The sequence below is a fragment of the Rana temporaria genome, chromosome 4 (assembly GCF_905171775.1).
Source record: "Rana temporaria chromosome 4, aRanTem1.1, whole genome shotgun sequence".
Taxonomy (NCBI): Eukaryota; Metazoa; Chordata; class Amphibia; order Anura; family Ranidae; genus Rana; species Rana temporaria.
This window is the reverse complement of record NC_053492.1, coordinates 62,435,798-62,453,432: the sequence shown is the minus strand read 5'-3', so window position 1 is coordinate 62,453,432 and position 17,635 is coordinate 62,435,798. Positions and strand designations below refer to the sequence as shown.

The 17,635-nt window shown below is 41.2% G+C and overlaps 1 protein-coding gene across 1 annotated transcript in view; it reads right to left on the bottom strand.

Moving 5' to 3' along the window:
* Positions 1–7,107: 7,107 nt before the first annotated feature.
* LOC120935621 (CD2 associated protein) overlaps positions 7,108–17,635 on the bottom strand; it is a 191,625-nt gene continuing 181,097 nt past the window's right edge. Inside the window, exons 17-19 of the mRNA XM_040347672.1 lie at positions 16,598–16,800; positions 12,603–12,666; positions 7,108–9,491 (exon numbers count right to left, since the gene is read on the bottom strand). Of these exons, the coding sequence (XP_040203606.1) occupies positions 9,450–9,491; positions 12,603–12,666; positions 16,598–16,800 (309 nt within the window). The 3' untranslated portion in view covers positions 7,108–9,449. The remainder of the gene's footprint in view (positions 9,492–12,602; positions 12,667–16,597; positions 16,801–17,635) is intronic.

Sequence of the window (17,635 nt, the reverse complement as noted above, 5' to 3'; positions counted from 1 at the left end):
CAAGTTTTATATTTTTTCAGGAATTTGCCCATTCCTGTTCCCATTATTTTTTTTTAAGTCCATGCAATCACTTTTATCTAAATTTGTCTGGAATGGGAAGAAATCCAAGTGTGCTCATAATAAGTTAAATCAAACATAGAATGTGTGGAGGAGTTGGATATATTGATTTTCAAGATTATTATCATTCCTCCATTTTGACTCAACTAATAGAATGGTTCCTTGATGCTCCTACTAAATTGGGAATGATTGAATCTAGTTACTGTACATATGGTCTAACCAGCCTATGGTTATTTGGATCTATTTTGGGTGTTAGAATCCCAATACATTTACCTCCTACGATGCATATTTCCATTCAAACATGGCAAAAAATGTTATCCTCCACTACTCTAGCAGGTCCTAGCGTCATTATTAAAATCCCTATTCAAACATTATACTTTCTTACAAATCGAATGCCAATTGCTTTCTGGAACAAAAAAGGCATTAAGTATCTAGATGACTTATTTGAATGGTTACATCAAAACCTTTCCATCTATCCAATCCGAATATGACCTCCCTCGCACCAACAGTTTCCAATACACACAATTAGTACATGGTCTATATAAACTTGGCCATATTTCTAAACAAGTTAACGTTTCAGCTTGGACCTTTTTATCTTCGCCAACACGACAAAAAAGTAGTCCCATTCTTTATTCTATGAATTGATGCAACAAAAGCGAATTTTTACTGAATCTTCTTCCCAGCTTCTTTGGGAAAAAGATCTACAATGTTCTTTTACGAATGACCAATGGCACATAGCCTGTAAGGCCAATCAATCTGCTTCTAATTGCACCTCCCTGTGGGAAAAAACAACCAAAATTACTTTACGTTGGTACCTTACTCCGGTGATAGTATCCAAATTTGATTCCCGAACCCCTGACACTTGTTGGAGACTTTGCCCAGCTCCAGCTAAAGACGACATATTCCATATATTATGGAGTTGTCCTAAGCTCGCCGCCTACTGGGCAAAAGTCTTCGATATAATATCTGAATTAACAAATACACAAGTGGCACCTGATTCAGCCTTGGCTCTTTTATCATTGGGAATAGAACCGTTTCCAATCAATCTTCGTAGAACGATAACCCATCTACTCTTAGCAGCTAGATTATCGATTACAAGAAAATGTAAAGGATTCCAACCCACCATCTCCCGACGATGCTGTCGACCTCTTAAATTTACATAATTCCTATGAAAGAATTTTGGCATCATCCTTAGGCTCTCTTCATAAATACACGATCCATTGGGATCCTTGGAACATCTGGTATAAAAACATGACATAATTCCGTTTACTTTATTTTCTCCAATATCTTGTTTGCAATTTGGTTAGGTGTTTTAATGGGGGATAGCCCCCGAGCACTGCGAGTCCCCTCGGGGGTGCTCAGGAGGGTTAAGTCCTCTTATTTTCAATTGATGTTGAGATTTCGATTCTCATCTGCTGATACTACTAGGAAAATATTCTACCATTTTTATACAATGACTGCTGTTCTTATTATACTTACCTAGCATTTTATTTATGTGTTAGATGATAAGTAATGTATCACCTCTTGTATACTGTACTACAATGTTTATTATCTACTTGTAATGCTTATTTTCTATTTGAAATGAAAAATAAAAAATATATTGACTTTGAAAAAAAAAAAAAAAAAAAAAAAAAGTAAGTTATTTTCAACACAAAACAAAGCTTATGTGCTTAAATACAGTATGTAAATCTGACGGACTGTTTACATATTAAAGCCGCAGCAAACCTGCTGACCTTACATGCTTGCTAATGTGAAAGAACAGCTCTGATTTTCACATTTAACTAAATGTGAAAATCAGAGGTGTTCTGTCACATTAGCAAGCATGTAAGGTTTTGCTGCTGCTTTTAAAATGTAACATGTAAGCAGTCTGTCAGATTTACACATACTGTATTTAAGCACATAAGCTCCGTTTTGTGTTTAAAATAACTGTGAATGCTAAAACTCCATTGGGTGTAACAAGATGTCCACTTACCCTCTTCTGCACAGTAATGTTAGTGAGGAGTGTGGGGTGGAGCAAGATGGCGGTGATGAAACGTCACTTCCTGACGAGACAGCCGCCGCAGGGTGTACCAAGGTGGCTGCCGCTCCGGAGCTAGGCCGAAGCCAGGGATTTTCCTATGGCCGCACCCAAAAATTGCGAATAGAGATCGCGATCTTTTCACGATTAATCGTGCCGCTCTAATTTGCACGCAAACTTAGTCTCACGTTATCTTTTTGTACCAAGTGCAAAAATAAGCATTTGCGCATATTAGCGCACGGGAGCAGTAAATTACTTTCCAAAAACGGCGATTTTTCTCTTTTTTAACTGGAGAATGTGTGGCGCTTGTTTACGTGCCTGTGTGTATAGGCATGTTGCAAATAGGCTGTATTTTAGCCAAGTAAAAGAAAAAAAGCTGTACTGAGCTTTTTCCAGCTGCAGTGTGCAAGAGGCCCAATACAATTTGATTTGATATTGAGTCCATGGGCCTGGTTCAGGGGTTCTTTTACTTACTTTTGGCTTTATAAACCGCGTGTTGAACACAACCTGCACCAAATTTCTAAATTCTAAAAAGCCAGTGAACTGAAGTTACACAAATATACATCATATAAGGCTTTGCAAAGCGTCCCTTTAACAGCGATAGAAACTGAAACCTGAAAAACATGAGGCGCTCCTCTAAATGAAAGCTTGTTTAATTCTCTACTATTGAGTTCAATGAATTTGCAGTTTACATGTACTCATTACCATAAGTGCCTCTGAATCAACTTGCAGACCTTTCAAAAAACAAAAGTTAATAAAACCCAAAGAGACTTTGTGAAAATTCAATCATTTTATTATCTGCCCTGAAAGCATGCATTATATTACAGCGAGTGTAAACAGCCCATTTGATGCGCTGACATAAGCAGCTTTGTAGGATTTGGAATGTTATATATAAACTTCTCTCCCTGGTAAATACGACATAAAACAGACATTTAGTGTGATACTTTGCCTGGCTAGTAACACCCGGCGCAGCTTACAAAAAAAATTACTTTGTTAAATGACCTCATGGCGCTTTCATTCATTTTATTGCTACACATGAAAAGAAGGCCTTTTATTTCTATATTATACTGATTGTCTCCATGCAAATCCCCCATTTACGGACCCAGACTGCGCATGCTATAGCAAAAACCTGCACCATCCAGAGGCTCCATAGAGTGAAAGTACAAGCTTTGAATGGACATGCTGGCACTTGTAGTTCCAGAGCAGGTTGGAGAGGATGACCTTTTGTCTGTGAAAGGGAAGGCTTGTACAGTTATGGCTCTTTCACTTCTTAGAATCAAGCAGTTCAACATTCTCTGCCAGAAACTTAAGAGCATATAATGAAAAATAGAGGTAGGACACCTCTGTACTTCCAAATACCAGCAGTGTGGGTCAACAAGCAATTTGCTACCGTACTTTTGAATGATCACATTTGGACCAAATGCTAAATATATAACATCCCCATGATTAAGCTCCGAGGGGCAGAGCGAAACGCGTTGGTGGGGCGTAGCCTGGCGGGAGCCCAGGCTGAGGTTGTCATTTTACCACTGAACATATACGTGGATGTGCGGCATCAGGGATTTTCTGGTCTCTCTAACCAGCTAAATATACAACAGTCAGTGGTGTTTGGCCAAGCTACTTGGGATATAATGTCAAGAAACTATATTAGAGATGTTTAAACTATACAAGAATTATGATCCAAATGGATCACAACGAGGAGCTTTTAAGAGTGGGTTATCATCCAATGTAGAGCAAGCAAACACCACCTTTCATTGGCTTTTTTGGACATGTGATCATTTCACATGGTGAGAATAACTAGTGAATGGGAAAAACAGCTTTCTATGCACTGGCTTACAGCTTCCTTACACTCCCAACATTGGGATTGGAGATTACTCCACCGCCATGTTTGCAGAACAGCCTCATGACTGGGGTTAGGATTAGAATAGAAGGTCGTGGTTAGGGTACTGGTCAAGTAGTGCATGATCGCAAAAAGAAAAAGGACAATTGTAGTGCTGTGTGAGGTCACTCAGTCACCAAATTCTGATTGCTTGAGTAACCACCCCCTCACTTAGAGCATAGGAAGAAACCAATATTAGGCTCTTGTTGCTGCACCACTATCCCTATTCTTAGGAACCCCATTGGGCTTAAGGCACATGCATTGGTCACAAAGTTTTTTTCAAGCAAATTGACTGGTGGTGATGCAAAAGAAGGAACTGCTGCAGACCAGTTGCATATGACCATGTCACTGCAAAGTCACACCACTTCTGAACACCCCACCAATGATCCAATGAACAGTTTAAGAATCTGTGATTCAAAGTGGACAGTCATGAACAATGAAGGATTAACAGAACTCAGTAATTCCCACACGTTCACTAAATTTCATACATTTCCCAGTTACAAGTGCACATATCTCTACAATTTAAAGTCCAGGTTTTTGTCTTGGATGAAAACCGCTTTTGTAATTTGCTTTTTAAGAGAATATCACACTTGTGAACTTAAAATAAAGTATTCAAGGCTCACACTAATAAACAAATGGATGCAGGCATCTCTTTGGGTGGGGTTGCATTCCCTAGCAAAATAAATGGCACATATACAAGCACAGACCAGCGATATAAAAATGCAAGGATCAATACTCCAATATTAAAATTGGCCTTCCATCTAAAATGCAAGGTGGGATTCTCCCAAGTGCCTCCCTCTGCCCTTTTCTTAAACACTGTTTAAACATAAAAAATAAAAAGAGGAAGAGAAAGTTAGTATACCTTTCCCCCCAGCCTAAGGTCACAGTGCCTAGAGGGGATATTATCCTTCTTCCTGTGAGATCTGGTCATTTAGGAGTACTGCAAATCTGCCTGAAAATATACTTCCAGTATTGTGCTGCAGCTTCTTCTCAAGAGATTTGGAGTTCCCACTATTCTCAGGCATGTGATCAGCAGGATTATGATGTCAACCCCTGCACCACATAAGCCAAAAGAAATCTGGAGGAAAATATATATTTTTCCCCCCTTACTTGCAATGGGGCGGATCCGTTGCCACGAAGCCTGCCAGCTCGGCAGGAGATCTCTCCATTAATCTCCACTGAGCCGGCGGATGACAGGTCCCTCTCTGCTCACAGAGTGGGGAGGGGCTTGTCGAGCACCGCTGATTGTCTATGGAGAGGTTGGACGAAAACTGACAGCATGTCCGTTTTCATCAGATCTCACCCGATCCGATAGGATGGATGGCAAACGTATAGCCATACGTCTGATTTTAGCCGATCGGACGTCAGTGGACATATCACTGCTGACATGGAGCGCTCATTCAGGTCCGCCGAAAAAACTGTCAGGAGGACCTGAACGGTCCGCCCGTGTGAAAGGGGCCTAAGGCCTACTTTAAAGAAGTATCCAAGATGTGCCCAGAGAAGTGTAAATGAGTACTGACAGCAGCGGGCACTAGGAATAACCAACCTTAGTGGTTGGCATTGGATCATCAGAAGAGAGCCGTAATCTTGAACACAGAATAACCCAATAGCCGTTTCCAAAACATGGTAGTGTAGGAGCGCAAAGGTAAAGTCCACTCAAAATCTATATTTAAATTCATTGTAAAGCCATCATTTTTTTTCCCAATAAAAGAAACATGTCATAGTTACCTGCTCTATGCAATGGTTTTGTACAGAGGTGCCAAGGTCCTCCTCTTCTCAGGTCCCCCATCAGTGTTCCTGGCTCTTCCTCTACAGCGAGTGCTCCCACAGAAAGATGTTTTCTATGGGGGCACTCGTGCAGGCTAGCCCCCAAGCTGCCCTGTTTGTGTCTATTGGCCCGCGCTGCTAACCTACTGCCCTGTAAGGGAGAGAGCCACTGCTCTTGTGTATAGCACTTGATTGAAATTGAGCTTGGGTAAGTGGTTCTGCCTTTTGTATTTTAATGCTTAGAGTGCATTAGGGGGGGGGGGGGGGGGGGGGGGGAAGAACTTTAGACTTTTTTTGTGGTGGCTTAAATATTCACTTCCATTATTCCACAGAATCCAGTGGCCATACCCCTGATAATCACCAAAATATCCCTCCCTCTGCACTCTCCAGCAAGTAAAATAAATTAAAGCTCAAATGAACATTGGAGAAAAGAACTTGTGTGGAAGCAGCAGTCTCTCTGCAGAGATCCATACCGTCAGCTCTCCAATCATCAGGCGTTTTTTTTAAAGGGAGCTTTAACCGGCTCTACATGGGCTGTGTCAGACCTCTGCACACAAAGCATAACATGCTGGCAGAAGACAGGCTTTTCTACAAAGGCTGTAGCCGCTTTCTAAAGAAATTGAATTGTAAGACTTTTGTAACACCATTTGTTTTGATGCACCCTATGGGCTCTGTTCACACTGCAGCGATGAGGGAACCCTGAAAATCCAGTATGGGTTCCCGTCGGCGGTTCACACTGCCCTATGTAAACCGCTGGTACTGTCAATACAAAGTTAATGACACACCCAGATCGGTTAGCATATCGCAGTGTCAACCGTCAATTCAGGCAGAAATCGTATCACATGGGTGTGAACACCCAAACGATCCGATTCTGGCGAGACCCAAAAAAGGTTCCTGCAAGAGTTTGGTCCGAATGCGAAGCAAACTCAGCCATACAATCTATATGGCTGAATTCGCATCGCACAGACATCACATGTGATTTGCACTGCAATCAAATGTGATGTCTTAGCAGTGGGAACCAGCCCTGAATGCATTTAGCCAATTTAAACTGGACATTAAGTTAGGCTTTAATAACCTAAAAGACCGGAATCGGACACATAACATCACCAGAGCTGGAAGTTGCCAAAGGCATGTTCAGTCTCTGGCAATTGCCAAAAACTGATAAGTGTTTCTGGCAGGGAAAAAAATGCATTTGGGACTGTTCTCACTGGGAGGCTGTGACAAATATAGATGGTCAGCGGATGACAAAACACAAGTGGTCTGTGTTCATAGCAAAGAAAACGCCCACATTGGGCCGGTGTTGACTGTATCTAATGACTCCCATCAACATGAGCACTAATCAAACACTGTTACATGAAAATAGAAATCTTGCAGAATATAAAACATACATAAAAAAACGGAATATCTTTTTATATGATCACAGCTAATTTAAACAAAAGGAGCATAATCTGAAATGCACAATTGCAACCTGGCTGCATGGATATCAATTAAAAAAATATCTTAAAGACATAAGTAAATTTAGCTATATTTATACTTTTTTTTCTGGAAACATACACGGGTAAAAAATATTGCATAGAGCTGAACAGTCTTTCTAGACGTCAGGCTGAAAAGCCTGGGGTTAGAGGGGCAGCCTTCATGCGATATACAAACAATGGAGAAAATCTTATCAGCACTGATATATGGAATGATCTTAATAGGGGACAATCCAGTGTAAGTGCAAATGCTCCCATTTTACTGCATTAAATGGTGTGTTCCCCACTCGCATGCAGTTTTCTTCTCTTTACAGGTAAACCCAGGTTGGTCCAATCCTCTGCCATCTTTGTTAAAACTGTCCGTGACCCCAGCAAGGACTTTGACGCCCTGATGTTCAAGATCTTCCTTTGCCTACTCCTCCACACACCCGATATAGCAAGGAAATCTGGCTACTGAACAAGATGTTTGCTGTTATGGATGAGGACCGCCATTAGGCTCGTCAGGCTGAACTTCTAATGTGTCTGTGACTGACAGTTGGCCAATCAGGAAACCTTACTTCACTAGCTGTATACTTACTCTTGGCGTTTGTGATTCAAAGTACAGAAGCTGGAGGATGAGCAAAACAGCCAGCTTACCAGGAGAACCACACTTATATTTCTGACAGGTTGAGTGTCCATTCACACTTGTACGACTTTTGTCATCTAGAATGACAAGTCATACCCCATGTTTTCCAATGTTAACCATTCATATATGCGCGACTTAAAAATGCAGCGACTTTATAGTAATTCATGCACTACTTTGGTCCGAAGGTTGTCCATTAGCTTTGGTCAAAGCCAAAGTCGCATCCAAGTCATACCCAAAGTTGTGCCAAGGTTGTATCAAAGATATACTCCAAAGTCAAGCTACTTTGGAGTTGTACAAGTGTGAATGAAGCCTTAAAGGGAATGTTACCTTAAGACAAAAAAAAAAAAGCCTATAAAGAAATTCCGGCAATAGAAGATTGTTCATACCCCCCTGTCATGTCACCTAGTCCTAGAACTTTTCTTCTGGAACCTTTACTCTTTAAAAAGATCTACCTGGATGTCTGATCTGCCACCAAGTGCTGTGCCTCTACGCCACTGTAGGCAACATAGGAGTTGGTGGACTGGACCACATCATGTGGCAATGGAAACAGACATCAGACACTCCCAGAAGTGCCATATGTGATGTTTCTTCAGGAGTCTGTAGCCCTCAAACAGAGCGAAGACTCAAGGAACATACAGCGGGACATTCTTTTACGGCAGGGAATGTTTTATTTCATTTTTTCGTTTAAGGTAACCGAGTCACTTTCATTTCATACTAAGCAGAGATGCTATCTGGTTTCTGATGGCCACTTTGGAGAAACATATGAACTGATCAGAAAACTAGGTGACACCAACGGTCAAGCGAGATATATCAAGTGTGTGGCAGGAGGGTGAAGTCTGGATTTGTTTTTGGGCAGAGACACCAAAGTCATGGAGTGTTTTAACAAGCCAGCTAGCAGTCAAGCCCACTGAAGACTGATTAATCAGATTCTTGTCGGACTCACCTTTTAACACAATCCCTTGTTTAAATCCTAGTGCAAGTGACTTGATTTCCATGTACATATTAAAAAAAAGAAGCCAAATATGCATATATGAGAGATGCTTTCAACATAGATTTTTAACATCTTGCTATATGATAGAAATCTTAATGTTATACACAGCCCGTTATTAATACTCAGCTGTGCACAGGCACAACCGGGGGAATTTTTAGTAAATTTTATTTAAAATATACAAAACAAAAAAAAATAAGTAAATTTCCCTTTCCAAGAATAGGAAAAATAACAGCTAGCAATAAATCTAAGGCTATTCGTTTGGACCCCTGATAGACTATATTACAGATTATCTGAAAAGATATTTATATATATTTATAGATCACCATATTTATAGGATAAACATTTAAAAAAATTACAATAGAAGTATTTAATACAAGTCTAATACATAATTCCCTCTCTTTACACAGAAGTTCAGTAGTATTTCAAGCAAACCCAGTTTAAAAAAAAAAAAAAGGCTTGCCGCTCCAGCTCATAAGTAGTAAGGCCTCGTATTGTATTGGCAGAGAGCAGAAACAAAGGAAACCGCAGCTGTGTCTTATTGTGAACAGGTAATAAAACTCTGTTTCTTCTTTATCCTTCTGTCGACATAAGTGGAACAGACTGAAAATGTGAAGAGGATGCTGAGATGCAAAAGGAGGTCGATCTCATGTCAGTTGTACGGCTTTCTTCAACTTCTCGATCTCGCTCTGATGGAGAGAGGAAAAGAAGAGTTATTCTGGGAGAGAAAGAAAGAAAGAAAGAAAGAAAGAAAGAAAGAAAGAAAGAAAGAAAGAAAGAAAGAAAGAAAGAAAGAAAGAAAGAAAAGAAAAGAAAAGGGAGAGAGATGCTCACACTTTTGTGTTGAACCTGGAAGCCAGGTGTTCAACATCTCCCACCTGTGACAAAGACCCTTAAACATCATCGTGTGTAGGGGCCACTATCCTAGGTTCAGGCACAGCGGCAGGCTGCAAAAGGTTTAAAATGTGAATGGCAGACAAGGCTGGAACATGTGTTCTGCCCAGGCTACAGTACTTTCTACTGTTCAATTGAACTGACTGAAGGAGCTGAGACACAGAAGTCTTACTTGGGGAAAGAAATCTCTGGCTTGGGCCTTGTCTAGAACCGGGTGATACTCCAAGTGATGTGTTGCTTCCAGCGCCAATTTCCAAGGTTCAGTATCCAAACAGTTTAAGGGCCAGGATTGTGTGCATTACAGAGATGGTCAAAGTTTGAGCTGACTTTTTTCTTAATAGGAGGTTGTCTAGGTATCCTAAAATGGGAAAATCCTGGGAGTGTAGCAAGGCCAACAGTGGCCAAAACATTGGTGAACACTTAAGGTGCAGAAGATAGGCCCAATGGTAGGGCTACAAACCGGTAGTGTTGTGTGCCCACCACAAAACTGAGATAAAAGATAAAGTAAATTAAAAGGCTAGTAAAAAAGGGGGTATGCATCTTGCTTAAAGCGGTGTTTCGCCCACCGCTGTAAAAGTTAAAAGCCAGCAGCTACACATACTGCAGCTGCTGGCATTTAATAATAGGACACTTACCTGTCCTGGAGTCCAGCAGCTAATGTTTTCATCAGCTGTCGGGTGCATGCCGCCGCTATTGCGGGTAAGGGAACCCGACAGTGTAGCTTATGGCTCCACGCCAGGAACCCTACTGCTCATGCGAGAGGCTCCGCTCCTCTCTCCTACTGGCCCGGTGGCAGGGGGAGGAGGGGGGAGCCGATCGGTGATGTCATGGGCCATGGCCCGGACACCCCTAGAAGTGGGAATAAGATACCTGTCAGACTATCTGCTCCACTCGAAAGGTGCCATTTGGCACCGGAGGGGGTGGAGGAGACCAGTACAACTTTTGGGTGGAGCTCCGCTTTTAACAAGAAAACTAGGTCCATCTAAGACGCTAGCAAAAAACTGAAGACTGCTGGGAGTGGGAGGTTTTATAATTGTCTGGCCAACAGCTTTGATGTTTGCCAGTGTCCGAATTCTCCTGTAGGTGGCAGTACATCGCTCATTTCCACCTTGAATTTCAATTTTTAGCCTACCAGTAATATTCTGAACAGTCTAGATCAGTGGTCTCAAAGTACCGGCCCGCGGGCCATTTGCGGCCCGCGGACCAGTTATAAATGGCCCGCAGGCAGGGTGGAAGTGGGGGGAGCAAAGAGTAAAAAAAAAAAATATATTTTTTTTTTTTGTGAGCTGGTTCTATCTGGTGGTGAGTCGTTGGTATTACAAGTTACCACCAGATGTAAGCTGGCGCCATCTGGTGGTGGCCGTTGGTATTACAAGTTAAGCATTACAAGTTAAACAGCAATTCTAATGTCATTTTACACTATTTTCACTGCCATCTTCTTCCCTCTAATTAGAACCCCCAAACATTATATATATTTTTTATCATAACACCCTAGAGAATAAAATGGCGATCGTTGCAATACTTTGTTACGCCGTATTTGCGCAGCGGTCTTACAAGCGCACTTTTTTGGGAAAAAATTACACTTTTTTTTTTATTAAAAAATAAGACAACAGTAAAGTTATCCCCATTTTTTTTAATATTATGAAAGATAATGTTACGCCGAGTAAATTCATACCCAACATGTCACGCTTCAAAATTGCGTCCGCTTGTGGAATGCCGACAAACTTTTTTACCCTTTAAAATCTTCATAGGTGACATTTAAAAAAATCTACAGGTTGCATGTTTTAAGTTACAGAGGAGGTCTAGGGCTAGAATTATTGCTCTCGCTCTACCAATCGCAGCGATACCTCACATGTGTGGTTTGAACACCGTTTACATATGCGGGCGCTGCTCGCGTATGTGTTTGCTTCTGCGCTCAAGCCCGTCGGGACGGGGCGCGTTTTCTGGCTCCTAACTTTAGCTGGCTCCTAGATTCCAAGCAAATTTGTCAAACCCTGACTTACACCAGTGCTGGTGGTAATAATGCGCTCGCTGACACCAGTGCTGGGGGTTAATAATGTTTTCGCTGACACCAGTACTGTTGTTTTTGAAGTTTGAAAGTTTGCATGTGGCCCCCCATGGCTTATGAAAACTTGTCTTGTGGCCCTCAGGTAATTTGAGTTTGAGACCCCTGGTCTAGATGTTTAAAAACCTAATTTTTGAAAAATCCCACACATTTACTTTCTTTAAATTCTGTGACATACGTCCTGTGGCTATGCACTCCTGTGTCACACATTCCACAGAGCCTTTAGGAGGCAGTTAGTAGAGGAAACAAACAACATCACCATTTGCAGGCAGCAAGGTACCATTGGATATGTAGTTCATACAAATTGAACATAAACCAAAGGAGAGAAGAAGCAGTAAAGCATGCAGGGAACCCAGGAAGTTGGTGAAAGACGGTAGCATTCACAACATGAAAGGAGATTAGTAATCTTATATTGAATTGCCAAACCACTACTGCCGGGAATTTTACAATGCTTGTGTTATAAAAATAAAAGCTTGAGCTCCTTTAATGAGCGATAATGTATAGTAAATACATTTGACATTTTGATTTTACATTTTTTTGACTACTATAGATCCAGTCAGATAATAAAACAGAGGCACACTGCCATCTTCAGGCTGCAATTACAGCTGCAGGTCCCTCTGCCCTCCTAGAAAATGTATTATAAGCGCATTTGAGAGAAAAGCACAATGAGGAGAACATTACATGCTTTATCTAGATCAAAGCTTCAGAAATGGCAAACAGGCGAATAACCAAGGTCTCTATTTGTATAAAACATCCCATGTTTTGGTTGTTCCCAAGAACATTAAAGCAGGTTCACTTTATGCTTAATGAGCAGTTCTCTGTTCTGAATTAATTAATTTACCTCTAAACTGAATCGTAGCAGTTTTTCCTCTTCTAGGTCATGCTTTAATTTATCGATCTCTTTCCTGAAGAAAAATAAATAAATAGAAGTGTGAGTACTATTACATATCTAAAGAGAAGAACAAAAAATGAAATTTATTGCAGCTTGGATGTGATGGTTGCATTAGTTTAAACTCATCAGGCCAATAACATTTTCAGAAAGTACAGGAAATGGCTCTTAATTCTGCCAAAAGGAAAAATTATTGTCACCCTGTTAGCTGAACTAAAAATATAAATTGCATCTCCTTACAAGCTATCCTCTGCAAATTAGAGTCCTCTTCCCTATTTAATGGAGATAGAGGAAGACCTCTTTGGTAGACCAAATCAGAAGAGCAGCCTGGGTGACAATCATGATCCCCACCATAGATACAGTGGAGGTGTGAGCATTGTTAGGACAGAAGTGAGTTATTTACCAGGAAAATTAAAAAGGAAAAAAAAACACCTGGGGACGATGCAGGTACCAAATCGAAAAAGTAGAAGTTGGCAAATAGTAACATTGGTTTTAGCACTAGGCATGCTTTTAGAAAACGCAAACTTTTTCCCCACTAAAAAGCGATTTAACAAACTATTAACCACTTAAGGACCCCTTCACGCCGATATACGTCGGCAGAATGGCACATCAACGTACCTGTACGTTGCCCTTGAAGCCCAGCCGTGGGGTCGCGGGCGCGTGCACGCAACCCGGTCTGAAGCTCCGTGACCCGCGATCGGTCCCCAGAGCTGAAGAACGGGGAGAGCTGTGTGTAAACACAGCTTCCTCGTTCTTCACTGTGGCGCCGTCATCGATCGTGTGTTCCCTTATATAGGGAATCACAATCGATGACGTCACACCTACAGCCACACCCCCTACAGTTAGAAACACAGAGGAGGTCATACATAACCCCATCAGCACCCCCTTGTGGTTAACTCCCAAACTGCAATTGTCATTTTCACAGTAAACAATGCATTTTAAATGCATTTTTTGCTGTGGAAATGCCAATGGTCCCAAAAATGTGTCAAAATTGTCCGAAGTGTCCACCATAATGTCGCAATCACGAAAAAAAAAAATCGCTGATCGCCGCCATTAGTAGTAAAAAAAATGTTTTTTATAAAAATGCAATAAAACTATCCCCTATTTTGTAAACACTATAAATTTTGCGCAAACCAACCGATAAACGCTTATTGCGATTTTTTTACCAAAAATATGTAGAAGAATACGTATCGGCCTAAACTGAGGAAAAAAAATTATATATATATTTTTGGGGGATATTTATTATAGCAAAAAGTAAAACATATTGCATTTTTTTCAAAATTGTCGCTCTATTTTTGTTTATAGCGCAAAAAATAAAAACCGCAGAGGAAATCAAATACCACCAAAAGAAAGCTCTATTTGTGGAAAAAAAAAGGACGCCAATTTTGTTTGGGAGCCATGTCGCACGACCGCGCAATTGTCAGTTAAAGCGACGCAGTGCCGAAACGCAAAAACTGTCCGGGTCCTTTAGCTGCCTAAAGGTCCGGGTCTTACGTGGTTAAAAGTGGTCTTTGTTAATCTCAATGCTAAGCAAGACATTAGCAAACATGGGAGAACAGAATTGACCTTTAGGTTTCTTAAAGGAACTGTACCGAGACATTAATAGAGGCTGCCATTACCTAACTCTCTGTTGGTAATGCTAGCCCCTTAGCTGTCATTCTGACGTTTTGACTTCAAAGATGACCAGGAGCCAGTATAGCGATAAGCAGTTCTGGCCCTCAAAAGAATATATAAATCGGCCTAAACACATTCTTTTTTTGTTTTTGTGGCAAAAAAATAAAAAACACAGAGGTGATCAAATACCACAAAAAGAAAGCTCTATTTGTGGGGAAAAAATAACATTACATTTTGTTTGGGTACCACGACTGTGCAATTGTCAGGTAAAGCAACACAGTGCCGTATCGCAAAACATGCTCTGGTTATTAAGGGGGTAAAACCTTCCAGGGGTTATGTGGTTAACATAACAAACATTCAATAGACTTTAGAAACAACATGTGGAAGTGGAGGCGACAGGTTTCCCAATGGTATCTGGCTGCAGACTGAAGCTCCGCCCTCCACAAAAATCATGTGACCTCCAGATTTTTCTTTAAATCAACTTTAACCCTTTTGCTGCCAGGTTCCTTTTTGCATTTTCTGCACACGATTAAAAAATTATTTTACGCCTGAAGATTACATAAAACCCCCAATATGATAAATATTTTCTGAGAGCAGACACCCTAGAGAATCAAATGGTGGTAGTTCAATTTTTTTTATGCCACACGATATTAATGCAAAGGTCTAGGAAAGACAAAATTTCAGGTCGCATGATTCCTGGGAAATTCATAAGAGGGCCAATGAGAGCTGCAGAGCTTGAGATGTGCCTCTGTGTAAATCCAGCAAGTGAACAGGCAGCGGTTTCAGCTGCCCACAGTTAAAGGGGTTGTAAAGGAAAACATTTTTTTCCCCTAAATAGCTTCCTTTACCTCAGTGCAGTCTTCCTTCACTTACCTCATTCTTCGATTTTGCTTTTAAATGTCCTTATTTCTTCTGAGAAATCCTCACTTCCTGTTCTTCTGTCTGTAACTCCACACAGTAATGCAAGGCTTTCTCCCTGGTATGGAGAAAGCCTCTTGAGGGGGCGAGCAGGAGTGTCAGGACGCCCTCTAACACACACAGCTCCTTTCTCTATCTGCAAAGTAGAGAGTGTCCTGACCCTCCTGCTCGCCCCCCCCCCCCTCAAGAGGCTTTCTCCACACCAGGGAGAAAGCCTCGCATTACGGTGGTGAGCTACAGACAGAAGAACAGGAAGTGAGGATTTCTCAGAAGAAATAAGGACATTTAAAAGCAAAATGGAAGGATGAGGTAAGTGAAGGAGGACTGCACTAAGGTAAAGGAAGCTATTTAGGGGAAAAAAATCCTTTACAACCCCTTTAAAAATCAATGCAGCCAGACTTGGTGGAGGGAGATTTCTGCAGCATATTTGGCAAGTACAGAATCACAGTATATATATAAAATAATATGCAAAGTGGTTGGAGGGAAGCTTCAGAATGGCAAATGTTTTTATTACAAATTATGTGAGAAGACTGCAGTTCCTCGTTGAAGTTGATTAAAGCAGACTTCCACCCAAAAGTGGAAAAGCACTCCATACCCCCTTACATGCCACATTTGGCATGTCATTTTCTGTGGGGGGTAATGGATACCTAGTTTTGACGGGTACCTTCTCAAACTTCCGCTTGGGACCCCTAGGCAGCTCAAGCAGAAGTTCCTCACCCCCTCCCTCCCTGCTGTCTTCTGGGACATGCAATCGGCTGTGAACACGCAAGCTGTCACAGACGGGTGCCCACACTTGCGCCAGAATAGCCAATTCATCGAGATCTCCAATCACGTCACTTCCGGTTACTGTAAATCATCAGTAATTGAGGATATGGATAAGTTGCTGTTTTTACAACACCAGCAAGCTATGTACCAGAGGTGTACATGCTTGCCGGTGTTGTGTCAACACTGATCCTTTAAAGTAACCGTTGCACACGGAGGGCAAAAAAAAAAATATTAAACCTGACTGGAGTTTTACCAGTTCCCTACTATATTAAAAAATTAAACAAATAGAGCTTTAACTTTAGATTAACTTTAATTTACTTGGTGTATGTTTTAACTAAAGCTACATCTGACATGTCTACTTTTCTTTATATCTAGCAAGTTTCTTGCACTTTTTCAGCTTCCTGTAGACGTCTGTGTTATATAAAAGCATATTAGCTAGAATATGAACTGGTTAAATATATTTATAGTTTTGCTGGTATTATGCACCATACTTCTAAAAGCCAATCTGGAAAAAAATGTGATATGCAACCTTAACCCTCTGTTGCCCGCACACACATTAATGGCTCCTCTAATAAAACGTGGTATGTATCCATGACCTTTTGCTTCCTACCCCTACGCACACACACACACACACACACACAATGACATACCTATGTTCTTTCCTAAGTGCATCCACAATAGTCAGCAGCTCGCCCAGCTGGGCTCTTAACTCCTCCACTTCGCTCTTCTTGCCCTCATATACATCAAACTTTGTTTTGACGTCCATTAGAACGGGGCTCATTGGGGTGATGCTGGGTTTTGACACAGGTGGTGTGGGTGTAAATATAGAGGGCGACAATGGGGTTACGGATGGCTGAAACAACAATAGAGATGCATAGATATGCAGTTTATAATTCCCAAATCGTTAAAATTGTTCTGATCACACAACACAGGACAGACAGACATATACAATACAAGCCGAAAAAAAGCTCAACTGGAGCATAGATCACACATCTTCCATGAGAAATGCCAGCTGCAAATGCTTTGCATCTTAGCTGAATTCTGGGCAGGTTTAAATTACATAAATTAATGCAACTCAACAAATAATTAATATTATGTTTTTTTTTTTTTAATGCAAGCAGTTCAAGTACTGGAATTTGTCCTGGTATCAGTATCTTGCAGTCCTCTTTACAGGAGCACTAAGGCAGGGACAAGAAGAAGCAGCACAAAGAGCCAATCCGGGTGGGTTTTGCTCATGTGCTAACAGGGAACATACAGATAAAAGAACAAAGCAAAGTGACAGAGGTGAGCATTGGTGTTTATGCCGGAGGTATGAAAAACTTAGGACTGAATGGACAGAAATACAAATCCTTTGACCAGTAAAACAAAACCTGTACATGTATTTTTGCTGTGAGTTTAGCCATTTTCCTGGAGTTCAGATTGAAACTTAAAAATGTTCAGTTTAGCTGCAGTTCTGGGGTAAGAACCGGTTACATATGTATCAAACAGCCAGGAAGTCGATGGCACCTTTCACACAGGCTTTCTGATCAGGTCCGTCTGTTAGTTTTTCAGGTGGACCTGTTTGGACGCTTCATGGACTTCTATGGAGCGGCTGATGTCAGCGGTGACATGTCCGCTGACATCCGTCGCTTTCCAATCTGATCCTGTCCGTGAAATCCAGACGGAGGCAAACTCTATTTTCCAGACGT